The sequence below is a fragment of the Anser brachyrhynchus genome (genome assembly GCF_964034855.1).
Source record: "Anser brachyrhynchus genome assembly, chromosome: 19".
In the NCBI taxonomy this organism is placed as follows: domain Eukaryota; kingdom Metazoa; phylum Chordata; class Aves; order Anseriformes; family Anatidae; genus Anser; species Anser brachyrhynchus.
In genome coordinates, this window is record NC_137712.1 from 4,652,448 (window position 1) to 4,667,360 (window position 14,913).

Consider the following 14,913-nt stretch of genomic DNA (forward strand, 5'->3'; position numbering starts at 1 on the left):
CCGAGAGCTCGCCCCTCAGCGCCCGGGCGCGGCCCCTTTAAGCCCGCGCGGCACGGGAAGGGCGGGGCCCCTCCGGCCGCCCTCTCCCATTCGCCCAGCGTGCGCCGGGGCTGCCGCCCGCGCGGCGCCTTTAAGGGCTGGCCTACGTGGCAGCAGCAGCAGCCGAGCGGCGCGGCGCGGTGCGGCCCGGCCCGGCCCTCAGCTTCCCCCCCCTTCCCCTCAGCCCCGCTTCCCCCCTCTGCCAGGCCGGGCCCCCAGGCGCGTAGCAACCGGCCCCTGCCCGCCTTCCTCCGCCGCCGCCATGGGCCAGAACGACATCATGAGCACCGCCGAGGACTTCGCGGACCAGGTGGGGGGGGGGGGGGGCCTTTGTGTGCGCCCTCAGGGAGAGGCCGGGCCCGGAGATGGCGGCCGGGGTGGGCCCTGTCCCCTCTGGGTTCCTGAGGCACGGCTGGGCCCTGGCTGGGGCTCCCTGAGGGGCTGGGGGCTTCGTGGTGAGGGGAAAGGGGAAAAAGGGGGTGAGCCCTGCTCGTCTCCTCGCCCACTGGCCGGGGGGCTGTGGTAAGGGGGTGGGGGGGCTGAAGGGTGCCAGGGTGGGGGGCAGAGAGGGGGGAAAAAGGCCCGGCCCTTCCTGTGGGAAGCCCAGGCCTGGGGTGGAAGAGGCTCGCCAGCACCGGAGGGGTGTGCTTAAAATCGGGGTAAAAGGAGAGTAAACAAGCTGGGGCTGTTTTAGCCCTCTGTGTGGTTATTTTGGTAGAGGCCGTTGTGGGTTTTGCTGTGAAACGGAAGCTTATAATGCATTATGGTTACGTATCAGAGCAGGAATAGTGTGATTATAAGTAGCTAATGTGGTGGTGGTGTTAGAAAGATCCTCATCGTCATGGTGATTCATATCGTTGAAAACCGGAGGTAACATCTAATCATACTTTATCAAGTTCATTAGAAGAACCTTATTCTGCCTGGTTTTGCCATTTCCACTCCTGAAGCAGAGCGAGTGGTGTGATGCACAGCAACACTCGGCTCTGAGGGGGCTGTGCTGCCGCTACACATTTCACTGGGAAAACCTGTTCGGTGCTTCCTGCCCGCTCCCAGGTGGGCAACTTGTTTTAGAGCCACAGCTTCTTGTGGCATGTGGTAGAAATCAATTTAAGGAGTGTCCTGATCATTTTTGTCGTCCTCTCTCATTTTAAGCGAGAAACTTAAGCTGTCAATACAGTGTTCAAGTCACTTGCCAAAAAATACACTGTTTGTCCTGACCTTTTTATAACACCCCTCTATTTATTCCTGTGTGACTATTTCTAGATGTCTCTAAAAACCCTTTTTTTCCATAGTAATGAAAGCTCTTTTGTCTAGCAAAATGCAGTTTGCTTCCTCATGAGATGAGTTTTAAGTGGCACAAGTTTATTTGTGCTTGGCCACATACTATTTAAAGATGCGTCTTTACCTTAGTCACAGAATTTGGGGTATTTGCATACACTTATTCATCAGATTGCAAAACAACTTCTATGGCTCTTCAAGTAACTAAGATACTCCTCAGATAATTCTGGCTCCAAATGGCTGCCTCCTTGCTCAATCAGATGCTTTCAGTGCTGTGTCTGTTGCTAAAACTCAGTATCGCACCAGTGTAGGAGTAAAGGGACTTACCAAACAATTACCTCTGGTATATATTGCAAAGTTAATGCTTAGCGTTATGAAAACTTAGTTCACGTCAGATAAAAAACACTTGGAATATCTGGACTGAAGTAGAACTGGAACTCACCTCGATGGAGATGGTGAAGCTGGACAACTACTGTTACGTGACCTGAACGTGTTCTCGTTGGTCACCTTGCTTTCTCCATTCCTTGTGCTACTATTCAAGACCTGAAAAGTCTTGCTTTCTGTAACATAAAAGCTCTGTGGGGAAATATATTAAGTCTCCCATGAGATAGTAATGAGTGGCTATTAATCCGCAGGTGAGCTATCCAGCCGAGTGAAGTAGTGCACCAGGACCTGGCCTTACAGGGCAGCTAAGCGTGCCTGACAGCTGGCTGTGACTGACAGGGGTTGTTCTACTTTTCCCAAGGCTATGTTCCACTTTCCTTCTCTCACACAAGCACTCACCTATCACCAGGCTGGGAAGCTGAACTGGTTGAGAGAATGTGAAGGTTAATTTGCTGTTGGTTCGCTTCTCTCATTGTTCCGGTCAAATGGGCACCAGCCCTAGTGTAAGGGAATGGTTGGAGTACAGGACTGGGGGTGACACCAAGGTGGTGAGATCGCTTGTGGTGAAAACTAGCCAGTAATTCAGCTGGGCTATAGCATCTGTTTGTAGCTTGCAGGTGCACAGTAGGGCTGGGGAGCTGCTCTGCTCTCTGAGCTGCTGTTGGCAGTTCCTGAGGGTTGCAGTGAAGGATGTTGTGGGGTGGTCTTGCAGGTTTAGGAGGAGGCGGCTTACTATGTTAAAAGGGGTGGGAAAAGCTGCTAAGTTCTTTAAAAATGTGGGTGATGTACAGTGCGAAGAGATAATGATCTTGGTTCAGAATGATGTCCCACTACTTGCTTTGTGTTTGTCTTTAAACACTCTCCCATGATGCCAGCTCAACACTATCAATTAAATATCTTCTATACCTAGAGGTTAGACACGTTATTTAGTGATCCTTGCTAAAATATTACATGTTAAGCTCTTCAGTGCAGTCATGATATACCGCTGACATTATCGTACTGAAAATAGCTGTATCTAGGGCTGTAGTGGTTGTTTAAGTTAGAGAACTGGTTGCCTCTCTTCTGTAATCCCCATAAGAGGGAGCAAATCTCAAGCAACTTTTCTAATGTCTGTAATAATCTTTAGGAATGTGGGTGCCTGGTATTTCTGCCATTCTAAAAAAAATGGACAAAAATGCAACGAGACATTGGGTCATTGTACTGCAGAGAAAGGATTATAAGGGAAAAGCCAGACGCTGGGTGTTTTATTTAATTTTTCCAACATAAATGCTGGTGCATGTTGTTAAGCCAATTCTAACATCTCTGTATCCTATTTTGCAGATAACAGAAGGGAGAAGAAAACATTTCATTTCTATCCTGACCTTTGTGTTTAATATTAAGGAACTGAATTTGGAAACTCTAGCTTAAAGTCATGTCAATACGTGGTCCTGTATCATCATAAACCAAATACAGCTTATTCCTCTTAGGCTGGGAAAGACTCTTACCATGAAGAGTGATAGCGAAATGCAATATGTGACTAAGAAATCCCATTCTAAAGATTTGATTGAATAGCCTTTTGGAAAAGGGAATTTTTGTAAGGCATGATTTAGAAGTGAAAAAATGTTCTTGTGAGAAATCTTATAGCAATTAAAAACCTGATTGGGATTGCCAGAAATGTTCGGGGGGGTCAGAGCTCTTTTTTTTTTTTCTTTTTGAAATAATTATGAGAGCCTTGTTCTCAGTATTGAGGCTACACAGACAACTTGCAGACATCAGTTAGCCTGGTGTGATGGGTGCTGCTGTCCTTGTGGTCATTAGGTGGGTTCTCCCTACGTGGAGATATATAGATATTTCTATATATATATAGGCTGGTACAAGGAAAAATTAGCTCTCGGCCAGAGGATTTGAGCATCCTGCCCCACAGAATCACTGGTGTCTGCTAGCGCTCTGCTCTTCCAAGAACAAAGCAATCCCTTAACCAAATAAAAGCTAGGTACTTCAAACAGAACCTTATCAGAGGCTCTAAACACACAAAGTTCTGCAGAAGAGTTTTCTGTGTATTTTAGCAGACAGCTGTTCGTTACTATGATCATAATTTCACTGATTCAGGAACATACACTCACGAGGAAAAAAGCTTCTCTGTTTGGACTTTGGCCCGGTCTTAACGACCAGAGAAGCTGTGGATGCCCCATGCCTGGAAGTGTTTAAAGCCAGGTTGGATGGGGCTTCGGGCAACCTGCTCTGGTGGGAGGTGGCCTTGCCCATGGCAGGGGGTTGGAATTAAATAATTTGTGAGGTCCCTTCCAACCCAAAGCATTCTGTGATTCTAATCTTCAGAGTACTTCTAAGTTTGGTAAGATCACATTCATAAATGAAACCTGGAGGAAAAGGAACTTGTGCATGCAGCCCTACCTCCCCAGTGCATGTGTTTGTTTCCTTATAGAACACACCTAGGTGACAGTGAAATGTCCCAACTCGGGCAGTGTCTGTAGCTGTGCTATGATGTAACTTCCATCAAAATGGGCCAAGTTCCTTACAAATTTGGGACTGTTGTAGGTGGGATATTTTAGAAATTGTTAGAGTCAAAACAGGATCACTTCATCCTGTCTCTTTGGGTGGACTTCTTTTCTAGGTTTGAATATTTCAAGACTACTTTTCAAAAAAGATTCTGAGCAGAGGCTATTTAGGTATCCCCGGATCCTCTTGTGCACCTTTGCTTATTAAACTAAGAGGAGCATTTAAATCTATCTTTGCCCTCCTAATCCCATTAGAGGGGAAGTGGCAATGCAAAGCCCCTCTGGTGTATGTTAATGACTTGACTGCCAGTGCAGAACCAGCTGTTCTTCTTTCAGATAGTTTTACTTTGGTATTTTGTTACCTTTTTCTCTTGCGAGGAGGCAGTATGCGCCAAGAGTTGATGCAGAGCCCAGAACAGAATAAGCTGTCTGATTACTTCACGTCATGAGTTTAACACGGTCACCTCCGTCCATCTCCACACTTCATTTTGGCTTAAGTGCGCTGCGCGTAGCAGAGCGTGCACTTTGAGTCCCATGGATTAGTTGGCTATGTTTACTGGCTGCAGCTACCCGCTGCAGAGTTTCACATATATGCTGCTTTTACCCCTGTGAATCACAACTGTAGGAAGTAGGCTCAAAGTGCAATGTTTGGAGCCAGACGTTGCTGATGATGTGTAGGATCGGAACTGCTGCTTCAGTCCCTATCAGTTCAGTCCCACTTCCAGGGACCTCCTGTTTCTTTTTGGTTACTCTGCCCTAAGCCTGAATTATTTGGGTGATTTAGTACCTAAATTCTTTAACCTCAATAATCGTTTGGTGTCTGTTATGTTCTTGTTATTGTGTAACTGTTTGCTTCCTCTCTTTCTGATCTCTGACCAGTGTCTTTTGGTCTTTTCTCGTTCATGCAGTCAGCTTCTGAAGCTGACTTGCTTTAAGCTTGCTGAGGCTTAAAGGTTTTGACTTGTGTGTAGCTAAACCAAGGCAGCTACGTGAGTTATGGATGTCCAGAGACGGTCTGTGTCCCGATAAGGTTGCTGAGCACTGCAGCTGCCGTAGGCCTCGGTCGTTCTGACTTGTCGCCAGCTGATTGGATGCTCACACATGTTTAATAGATGGCATTACATTCCCTCTGTAAGCCCTGAGAACAGGTAAATGTTAAATGCCTTTTTTTGGCTCCTCACCTAGGCTGTTGGCAGCCCCTTCCTTTCAGGGAAAGGGAAGTGGGTCATGTAAGCTGATCTCATCTTCAAAAGCCGCAGAGATGAGGCTTGGAAGTAGATATCATCTGTAATGCTTGCTGCTTTTTTCTGGCTTTCTGCAGCAGTGTCTTTTTTTTTTTTTACTTTTTCCTACAGATGCTCAGCCCCTGTCCTCTTGCATTTCCTCTGTCCTTCACCTGTCTAGACCAAAGATGCCTGTTCCACATCTTGGCAGGGCAGACTATTACCTCTTTTACTTTTCTGTACTATTTCCGAACTATCTGTAGCATTCCTTGCCTCAAGCTGTCCAAACACAGTGAAATAAGGGAGAAAAGAAAGCTGTAAAACAAGATGCGTATCTCCTTCAGTGGCAAAGATCACAAATTTTCTTCTGAGTCATTCATCCAACTATTAACAGGGTTTTAAAAAGCCTGAAGTGGCAGCCCTGAGTCAGAGTACAGCTGCACTTAATATGCACTTGATTGACTTGAATCTTGACCCTTAGACTCTGCATGCATGCAGTGCAACTGGTGTAGTTTGTTCTGCTATTAACTGTTAAGCATGTTTGCCACGTTGTTTTTTTTCTTGTGGTAATCTTCAGTTACACAGTAAGCAAAGCTTTTCATTTGCATAGGATTTGAAACAGCCTTTAGTGCTTGCTGATTACTGTGACAAGAAAATGCTTTCAGAAATGGCTTTAGTGTCCCTTCCCTATACTCCTATATATAGTGAACACTTTCAGAGCCACAAAAAAAAAAAGGCCCAGAAATAAGCTTATTAGCTGTATTGTCTAACCCAAAGGACAGAAAGAATGAGTTATGAAAGAAAGTTTGTGGTGTTTCTGATGATTTGTTTTGATGTTGTTCAGCCTTGTCTGGCAAATGCCTGTGCTCATGTGGCTTTTCCCACCCCCCCCCTTTACATGTTCAAGCATCTAATATCACAAACTGTATGAAACTGTGCTTTACAGCACAATGAACTTTGTGTGGGATAGTGGGGTTTTATTAAATGGCTGCAGATATCCCTCCTTTAGAATTAGGAGAAGCGAAGTCTGGTGGTGCTGCATGAAGGCTTGTAACGTGGGCATTTACTTTTACAAGTGTCAGCCTGCCTAAACTGCTGTTGTTGTTAGATGGTAGAACCCTGCTGTTTAATCTTCTAGAGTTTTAGATTAAATTTGTTTGTTACTTAGTAGATGGCACTTGCCTACGCAGCGGCCCCCACTGGCTCTAAATGTGGCTTCCTGGTGATCTGGCTAAGCCAAACCAGCGTGTGTGGTGGGCCACTCTGTGGCAACGCAAATCCTAGAGGGAGTTCCCCTTAAATAACCAGTGCCATTCAGGAAACTGTCTGCCAGTTGAGCACTTGCTATAATGCAGATCCAGTATGTCCTCCTGTGCACCCCTCAGTCCTACAGGGTGTGCTAGTCTGGACACCACTTGGCAGTGCTGTATTTGTCCCTTTAGAATTACTGTAATTGCAGAGCGAGCTGACCAGTGAGTGCGGAGTGACAGTGTGGGGTAACCAGATGCAACTTGCATTCCCAAGAACTAAGGCACGGCATTTGTTCTACAATATACCTTTTTAACTACTATATTGAATAGAATATGTAAATGCCTAATTTATTTCTGCACAGGAGGCTGTTTTTAATGAAAGTAGGAACTGTGTGTACGCAAGGTGCAATTTTGTGTACCAGCTGCACTGAGCTAATAGCTGTTGCTCAAAAGTGAGGTTCTGCACACAGACACACGCCTTGCACTGGTGCTTTTAGGAGCTGCTGGAAGGAACTAGCTTGTCAGAAAGCTTATTAAAGTTTCTTTAATCTTTGTAGAGTTAACCTTCTGTCAGCCTCACTCCCTGAATCAGTTTGTTACAGGGTGTTGAGTGCCTGAGCATGTGGGTGGGAGTAGGCTTGCCCTTTCAGCTCCCGGCTATCTGATGGATCAGTTGAGCTGTAACATGAAACTGAGACAAACTAAAACCAAGGTCAGCCTTCATCTAGTAAGAGCTCCGTCAAAACACAGTTCCTGTTACGCAGAAAGGTGCTGCAGGATTCTGCTTTCCGAGTCCTTGTCCAAAAAGCTCTCCAGGTAGAGCATGAAAACTGGCTTTCCCCACCTCTCCCGCCTGTTCTGCAACTGGAATGAAGGAGAACTTAATTAAATCCTTGTTTCTCTGTAGATGTTGTTGACCCTGTGTGCATGAGAGCTGGTGACCTCAGTCTGTGGAGTGCATGGATCTCTTCTGCCTTGAGTTCTGCCTTGCCCTCTGTCCTGCCTTCCCTGCTAACTGTGCTGTCTGCCCCTGTAGTTCCTGAGGGTGACGAAGCAGTACCTCCCCCACGTGGCCCGCCTGTGCCTGATCAGCACCTTCCTGGAGGACGGCATCCGCATGTGGTTCCAGTGGAGTGAACAGAGGGATTACATTGATGGAACGTGGAACTGTGGCTATTTCCTGGCCTCCATCTTTGTGTTCATAAATCTCTTCGGACAGCTGAGTAAGTGGCTCTAAGGCTGTTAAGGTGGATGCCAGAGCACTCCAGTGTGTCTGCCACCCCTGGCTCATGTAAGCGCTGTGAATCATGTAAGCACGGGATGCCTCACTGATTTCTCAATAGCCATTGATAGCTTCGAACTAAGAGTACTATGTGGGCTGAATGAAAAGAACTCCTAATTGACCTGCCTCAGTCTTTCTTGGAAATAGTCCTTGAGAACTTCTGGTGACACCCTGAGTCAGAAGTGCCGGGAGTCCATTAGGGCAGTCTGTTTTCAGTTCTGTACATACATACACATACATAAACATACCCACAACCCCTAAGTTCTCTAAATAAATTATTCATATTTTCTTAAATGGGGCAGAGCTAAGACTTTCTCAGCCTGCTGTTTTTATGGTGATTAATCTCAGTGGCAGAGTTTTCCCTTGCAATTGGTACACTGCAGCCACAAGAGAGGTGTTTGTTTCAGAGGAAGTCAAAGCCCAGGAATCAAAATAATCCCAGTGTAAGTGCTAAATGAAATTAGAGTATCAAAAATGGAGAGGTAAAATTATTATATTAAGTCCCAAATCTACTGTTCTTGATTGCTCTGCAGACTTCATATCTTGTGGTTGGCTTTAGCTTTGACTTTTGTATTTCTTGTGTAGAGAGACAGCTTAATTTAATGTAATTACCAGTCCCCATGCCCAAGTGGCAAGGGCTGTCAGTGTTTCTTGATGGAACGCTTGAGGAAGGATCTAAAACAAAACCTTTCAAGGAAAGAGAGTACAGCATGTTTGCCCTAACAGTTTATCACTGATAAAATATTTAAAAAAAAAAACACAAAACATCCCTCCATGATTAGTTGAGTCTCTTTGCAACTTCTTGTAATACTTTAACGCTGACAGCTACTCTACAGTGCTGTGTGCTAGGGACTACATTCAGTGTATGCTTACTCTTTGTGAAATAAAAGATACTTCTGGAAGTAAAAACTTTCTCAAACATGTACTAAAACTTCTTGGTTCCCAGACTGATTTGTGCCAGTGTGCCATTAAAATTTCCTGCCTGGCTCTCTGTAGCACAGTTGAAAGAAATCTCATTCTGCTCAGTTCAAAACAAGTTACAATTCCTGCAGCATCTCTTCCTGTGCAAGCCAGAAGTGTAACTGTGTTCAATTTCCCCAACTCAGGCGGCTGTATCCTGGTGCTGAGTAGGAACTTTGTGCAATATGCCTGCTTTGGACTGTTTGGAATTATAGCATTACAGGTAGGAGGCTTAAGTCTTTGAAATCTTAGCCCCAGTATTACCAGCATATTTAAATACCCAGAATTTCTTTCTGCCCTGGCCTAATGCCAGTCCTCAATGACACTGAGCTATTTTGCTGTTTCTGTTCTTCTGATGTGCCTGATAGATCCTTGGATGTAATTGCAGTCAGTCAGCTGGAGATGTTGATTTGCTATTTGACCTTGATGAATTTAGCAGAAATAACTTGCAATTTACCTGTATGTCAGTAACATGCCAAATGTGGGGCTTATAGCTGCATGTTAGAGGCCAAAGCCTGGGGACTCTTCTGGAAGCCTCTTCCTGTCCCCATCACAAAGAAGCCTGACTAAATAGAATACTTCCTGTCTAAAACAGATGTATTTTTGTGGGGGCTGAAACACAAGGGAAATTCTGGCTTCTGTTCCCTGTTTTACACTGACTCATAGGACCATGCTGGTGTAACTTAGCTCGTTTCTTTCAGTATAATGTACTTGTAATTGACTTCTGCTATGGATAGTGAGGTTTGAGATCATAACATTCTGAGCTTCATTACAACTTGCACAGTGTTAATTAACTTCTCCTGTTCTTTGCCTAGACTATTGCATATAGCATTCTATGGGACCTGAAGTTCTTGATGAGGTATGCCTACATAGTTTTTTCAAAACAGAACAAAAGCTTTTGTCTGTCATAGCCCCCCTCTACAGAGGGAAGTTATCTTTGTATAGAGTATTTACTAGAAAGATTTTGCCAATGATGCACTTATATTAAATATCAGAGCACCTAAAAAAAAAAAGTACAGTGAGTTAAACCACAGACAGCAGGTTCAGTACTGTAGAAGGAAAAGACTAATCCTAACCCACTAAGATCTAAATGCTTCTGCTACTTCTCTCCTTGATGAGAGCTCAGGAGCAGCTGTCTGGATTGGATCAGTGAGTTGCTATTATTTCCTAAATGTTAAAATAGCAACTGTGTTTATGTGTGACAAACCATTTTCTGAGGAAACTGAAGCATTTAGATATTGGAATGGTTTCTGGGATTTAAATCTATATCACCTTTCTGCAGTAGAGGATGGGGCTATTGAAAATGAACTTCCTTGTCAAATGCCAAGTGATGGCTGTGTTACCTTTTTACCTCTCTCCTCTGAGGGGAGGGCAGGGGGCAGCACAAGATCTGTACTCTGGGCTTACTACAACCCTGTAAATGTGTAACTTCTAGCAGTACTGCTGGTCTGTTTTCTCAAAGCAACCTCTGGACTACTTTGGCACATATGGCTAAAGCAGAGGTACAGAATAACTTCAGTACGACAAAATTCATGATGTAACAGATGCTAAGCAACTGTCTGAGCTGCGGGTGCCAGACTGCTCTGGCAGGCTGCATGTGTCTACACAGACTTGTGTAAACCAGCGTTGTGTGCAGTGCTGCTGTTTCAGCTGTGAATTCTAATGCAGACAGTGCAAGGTACTGAAGAGGAGGTCACTTCTCGCTAACATGCAGACTATTACTGAGCTGAAATTGTCAGGTAGGACTAAGTGTGTAGTTTAGTTCAAATGATAGTTTAAAAAAAAAATCTATTTCTGTCTTTCCATAGGAACCTTGCCCTTGGGGGAGGCTTGCTGCTGCTTTTGGCTGAGTCACGCTCGGAGGGGAAGAGCATGTTCGCTGGTGTCCCCACCATGCGGGAAAGCTCTCCTAAACAGTACATGCAGCTTGGGGGTCGTGTGCTGCTGGTCCTCATGTTCATGACACTGCTGCATTTTGATATGAACTTCTTTTCTGTAAGTATCTTGAGTAGAAAAGCATGGGTTAAGGAACTGAAATATAGTATCGACTCCCAGGTCAGCTGTAGGGCTTACTCATTGCTGCTCATTTGTCTTTTTTTAGTTGAATTGATATTTTAAAAAGTTGTTAGTAGATCATCTGACAACTTGTTCTGATGAACTTAACTGTTTACTGATAATCTGTTGTCTGTGTGTCCATTTAAGAACCACATGTAAGCTTGTTTGGTTTGTTGGTGGGGTGTTCTGGTTTTTGGTGTTTTGTTGGTTTGTTTTTACTTTTTCTCTTCCTCCCTGCAGATTCTGCAGAACATTGTGGGCACAGCCCTGATTATCTTGGTGGCAATTGGCTTCAAGACTAAGCTGGCTGCCTTGACTCTAGTCATCTGGCTCTTTGGCATAAACATCTACTTCAATGCCTTCTGGACCATTCCAGCCTACAAGCCCATGCACGACTTCCTCAAATACGATTTCTTCCAGACCATGTCTGTAATTGGAGGGCTCCTCCTCGTGGTTGCACTGGGTCCTGGCGGAGTCTCCATGGATGAGAAGAAGAAAGAGTGGTAACAGGAGTAGCAACACTTTTGGGACATAACATATTAAGTCCAGAACTGATTCTCAAAAATATGGATTCAAAGTATGGATTCAACAAAAACTGCCAGCATTCTACACATACATGTCCCCTTCCTATTAAAGGCACAGATGTTTTGAATTTGATTTACAGTGGCACCAGTAATACAATAGATAAAACCCTATTTCTTCAAGGAATGTTGCCTAGGCTTATCGTTCTAACTATAGATTTGGAACTAACCCAATGAACCTGCATTTTGCTGAGGCTTCACTGAGTTGCAATAGAACGGTTGCTGTCTTTAATGTCAGCAGTGTTTTAAAATTTGAAGTACTGTGAGCAGATACAGCTGTATCATTTGGTGTGCTGTTGGGTTTTAGCTATAACTGAAAAAGTGGATCCCCTTTCTCACCCTCATCAGAACTCTGTCTTGTGTATAAGGAGTTCCACTGCTGGTTATAGCATTGCTTATCAAGGTGGAAAGCAGCATCAAAAGAACTCACTTCGCTGCTCAGAGGGCCTGTAACTCTCTTTTTATTTAAAAAAAAAAAAGGGGGGGGGGGAGGTCTTTCCTGCACCCAAATAGATGGCAAAAAAGAAAACACTGAAAGTAGCTATATCCTCTGCTAGGTAAGGAAAGGGAGAGGGTTTCCTAACTTGTTACGGTTCTGTTCTTGAGGGGAATGAGGTGAAATTCTGTATTGCTTATGATATTTCAAGAAGGAAGGGGCAAGGTACTCCCAAAGAGAGCAAATGTTAGATTCTGATAAAATTCTGTGCCAAAAGAACTTGTTAATTCAGCATTCTTTCCCCAGAGTTGCCCCTTTCTGAATTTCCAAGAAAAGGAGCTAAGCTATGCTGCAGGTTCCATAATAAAAGCTCCTCTCTGCTATTAAACCAGCTTCCATCCGTATGTGCTCCAAACTCATATCTGAATTGCAGGTTACTGGTGAAAGTGTCTCTAGAATCATGGAAATTCCCCTTTTCCCTGTACTCAGTACATGCAAAATGAGAGCAGTCAATCTTCTAAACTATAGTCTTTGCTTCCTAGATTCACTTCTGTCAGTCTCAGCTGCAAAAGCCCAAGTTGACTGAACAGTGGAAGAGCTGGGATGTTGAAGTGAGTAAAACCCTTCTCTCCGACATCTTGGACCACACTTGAGATGCGCAGGGAAGGAGTGTGGAAGGCAGCTGTGTGCTGCATACAGTCCCAGTTCTCAACGCTGTATTACAAACAGTTATAGCTGAAGAATGCAAGCGCAAAGCCTGTGCTGTGAATAAGCAGCCAGGGATGTAACTCGTATATTCAGAGGAAGGAACTCCTCAGCTTAATAGCGAGGAGAGGGGAAGGTCCTGTTTTCACCTCTCAGTGCCACAGCCTCTGTGCCATGAACACGTTTAGTCAGTGCTGCTCAGAGGAGGCGTTTTGTCCTCTGCTGGTAAACTAGGTGAACCTGTCTCACGAGATCATGAGAGCATTCTAGACTTTTAGCAAGCACGAGCCCTACCAACTTGCTAACGTTACATGGATTTCTTGCACTGTTGTATCCCTTTGAGAAGGCTGCTCAGCTACTTGTTCAAAAAGTAATTCAGCTGAACTTCTCCAGCAGGAACTATTTACCAGGGTTTCCTGGTGAGGACGCTAGCCTGGACAGTTCTGTTAAATGGTTGCTTTTTAGGTGAGAAAACTAGGCTGAGGACTGATGGCAAATAGAAGAGCACTGCCTAATGTTAAACTAGTGATTTCATCTTCAAGGGAAAAGTAGCCCATGTAATAGTGAGATGTGCTGCTGCTGCTGAAGAAAACTGATCAGTATGCGGGGTAGATGAGAGGAAGCCAGCATTTAAGTTCTGGTCACTTTGAAGGCTTTCTTCTAAACAGATTTTGCAGGAGAGGTTTTTGCCTCAAGTGTTAATTGTGCCTGTCTCTTCATAGCAAACCAAACTGTTCTTTCAATTCCTGATGTTCAGCACAGGATGTTCTTGCTCAGCTTCACTGCAGGTCCTCTGTCTTAGACATCAAGGCAGCCATTCTCAGATATCTTAACTGCTGTTGATGTTCATAGTATTTATAAATTGAATGGTAGAAAACAATTTCTGTACGTAGCCCTTAGTTAGCTTCCTCAGCTTGTTCTTTGTGTCCCGTCTAACTAAGGGTGTCCCGTCTAACTAAGGAGCTGGATGATGGACTATCTGAAATATTAACCAGTTTCCTCTGTCTGTGAAAATAGAGTTCCCTTTCCAACAAAAGACCCCAGAGAAGGGAACTGATACTGTCCCTTGCAGCAGAAATATTTTAGTACTAAAGGGGCACAGTTAGGTGGAGGGCATTATAACGTATTTCTAAGCAGCGCAATATCTGGACTTACTGTGAGTCCTGATGCAGAAGATTCTGGTTTCTTACATACACTGCTGTATTTGTGCATCTCCCAGAAATACAGTGACCTCCCCCAGTAGCTGAGAAACAGGATGTCAGCTATCAATTGGCTCTGTAAAATGTTCTGGAATTAATTCTGAATATATTTTTGCTTTCTATGTGGAAAAAAAAGTATAAATTCTCATTTTATGCTGTATTTTGTACCTTAGTTGTGTTTGAAAATGTTTTGATTTTTTTGAAACAATCAAAATAAAAACAATGGCATCTTTGTATCCACTTAGAGTGTATGACTGGTGACACTTAAGCTATCTGAAAATGCTGGTTAGCAGCCTTGCATGCTTTTCTCCCACCTAATGGAAGTTATCGTCTCATAAAGAGGTCCAAGCAGCGGTCTGCTTGCACTTTACTGTAGTAATAATTCTTGGTTTGGTAGCAGGGGATGGCTAGCGATGGTTAGAATGTAACTTAATTCCATCCCACTATTTCCCCCTGTTGTATCGGTTAACAGGAATGGGCAGCAAGGTGTAAGGGCAAACACTTCAGTCTTCTGCACCCTCTGGAATTGTTACACAAGAGGCTTCAAGCCACATTTTTTATCATTAAAGTTTATTTGCCATTGGTTGCTTTCCTGAAGTTCTTGGGTTTCTGATGACAACGCTTGAATTTTTTCCTTGAAGGGCCTGACTGTTTCTGTAGAGAGAAGAAGTTGATCAGTTTTTTCTAAACATTAAACCCAGACCTCTACAAGATAGCTTGAAGAGAAATCAGGTGTGCTCCTTGAACAAGCAACAGAACAAGCACAGTCTGAGTCACTGTGAACACAGGGCTAGCCAGGATGGTTTCTGGCCATATTCTGCAAGTTAGCATTCCTGACAGGCAAACTCCATTAAATAAAGTGACAGTCTCCCCACAGAAATGAGCCTATCCTTCCCCCAGCCTGAGCTTCCCAGCTTGATACCATTACAAGGGCTCCAGCACCTCTCTCAGGGTTCCCTTAGAGCCTTTATCCATCTTATGTGACTTCTTTCTGCCTCCCACACTGAAGGATCAGGGTATGTTGCC

General features: G+C 44.3%; 1 protein-coding gene and 1 long non-coding RNA gene across 2 annotated transcripts; both read left to right on the forward strand.

Annotated features, from left to right (window-relative positions):
- Nucleotides 1-101: 101 nt before the first annotated feature.
- On the forward strand, nt 102-14,127 carry SURF4 (surfeit 4). The gene is made up of 6 exons (XM_080561383.1): nt 102-349; nt 7,706-7,892; nt 9,058-9,134; nt 9,727-9,770; nt 10,720-10,906; nt 11,207-14,127. The coding sequence occupies exons 1-6, from the start codon at nt 302-304 to the stop codon at nt 11,471-11,473; spliced, it is 810 nt and encodes a 269-aa protein (XP_080417509.1). The 5' UTR covers nt 102-301; the 3' UTR covers nt 11,474-14,127.
- Nucleotides 358-6,167, forward strand: LOC308180180. The gene is made up of 2 exons (XR_013940791.1): nt 358-1,092; nt 3,022-6,167. It is a non-coding gene; the product is annotated as an uncharacterized lncRNA (long non-coding RNA).
- Nucleotides 14,128-14,913: the final 786 nt, after the last annotated feature.

What these genes read in the sequence shown, in the direction of transcription:
- SURF4 (XM_080561383.1), top strand. Translation starts at nt 302, where the DNA reads ATGGGCCAGAACGACATCATGAGCACCGCCGAGGACTTCGCGGACCAG. An exon ending in CCGAGGACTTCGCGGACCAG is followed by an intron (nt 350 to 7,705) that starts GTGGGGGGGGGG and finishes CTGCCCCTGTAG; the next exon opens with TTCCTGAGGGTGACGAAGCA. An exon ending in GACCTGAAGTTCTTGATGAG is followed by an intron (nt 9,771 to 10,719) that starts GTATGCCTACAT and finishes GTCTTTCCATAG; the next exon opens with GAACCTTGCCCTTGGGGGAG.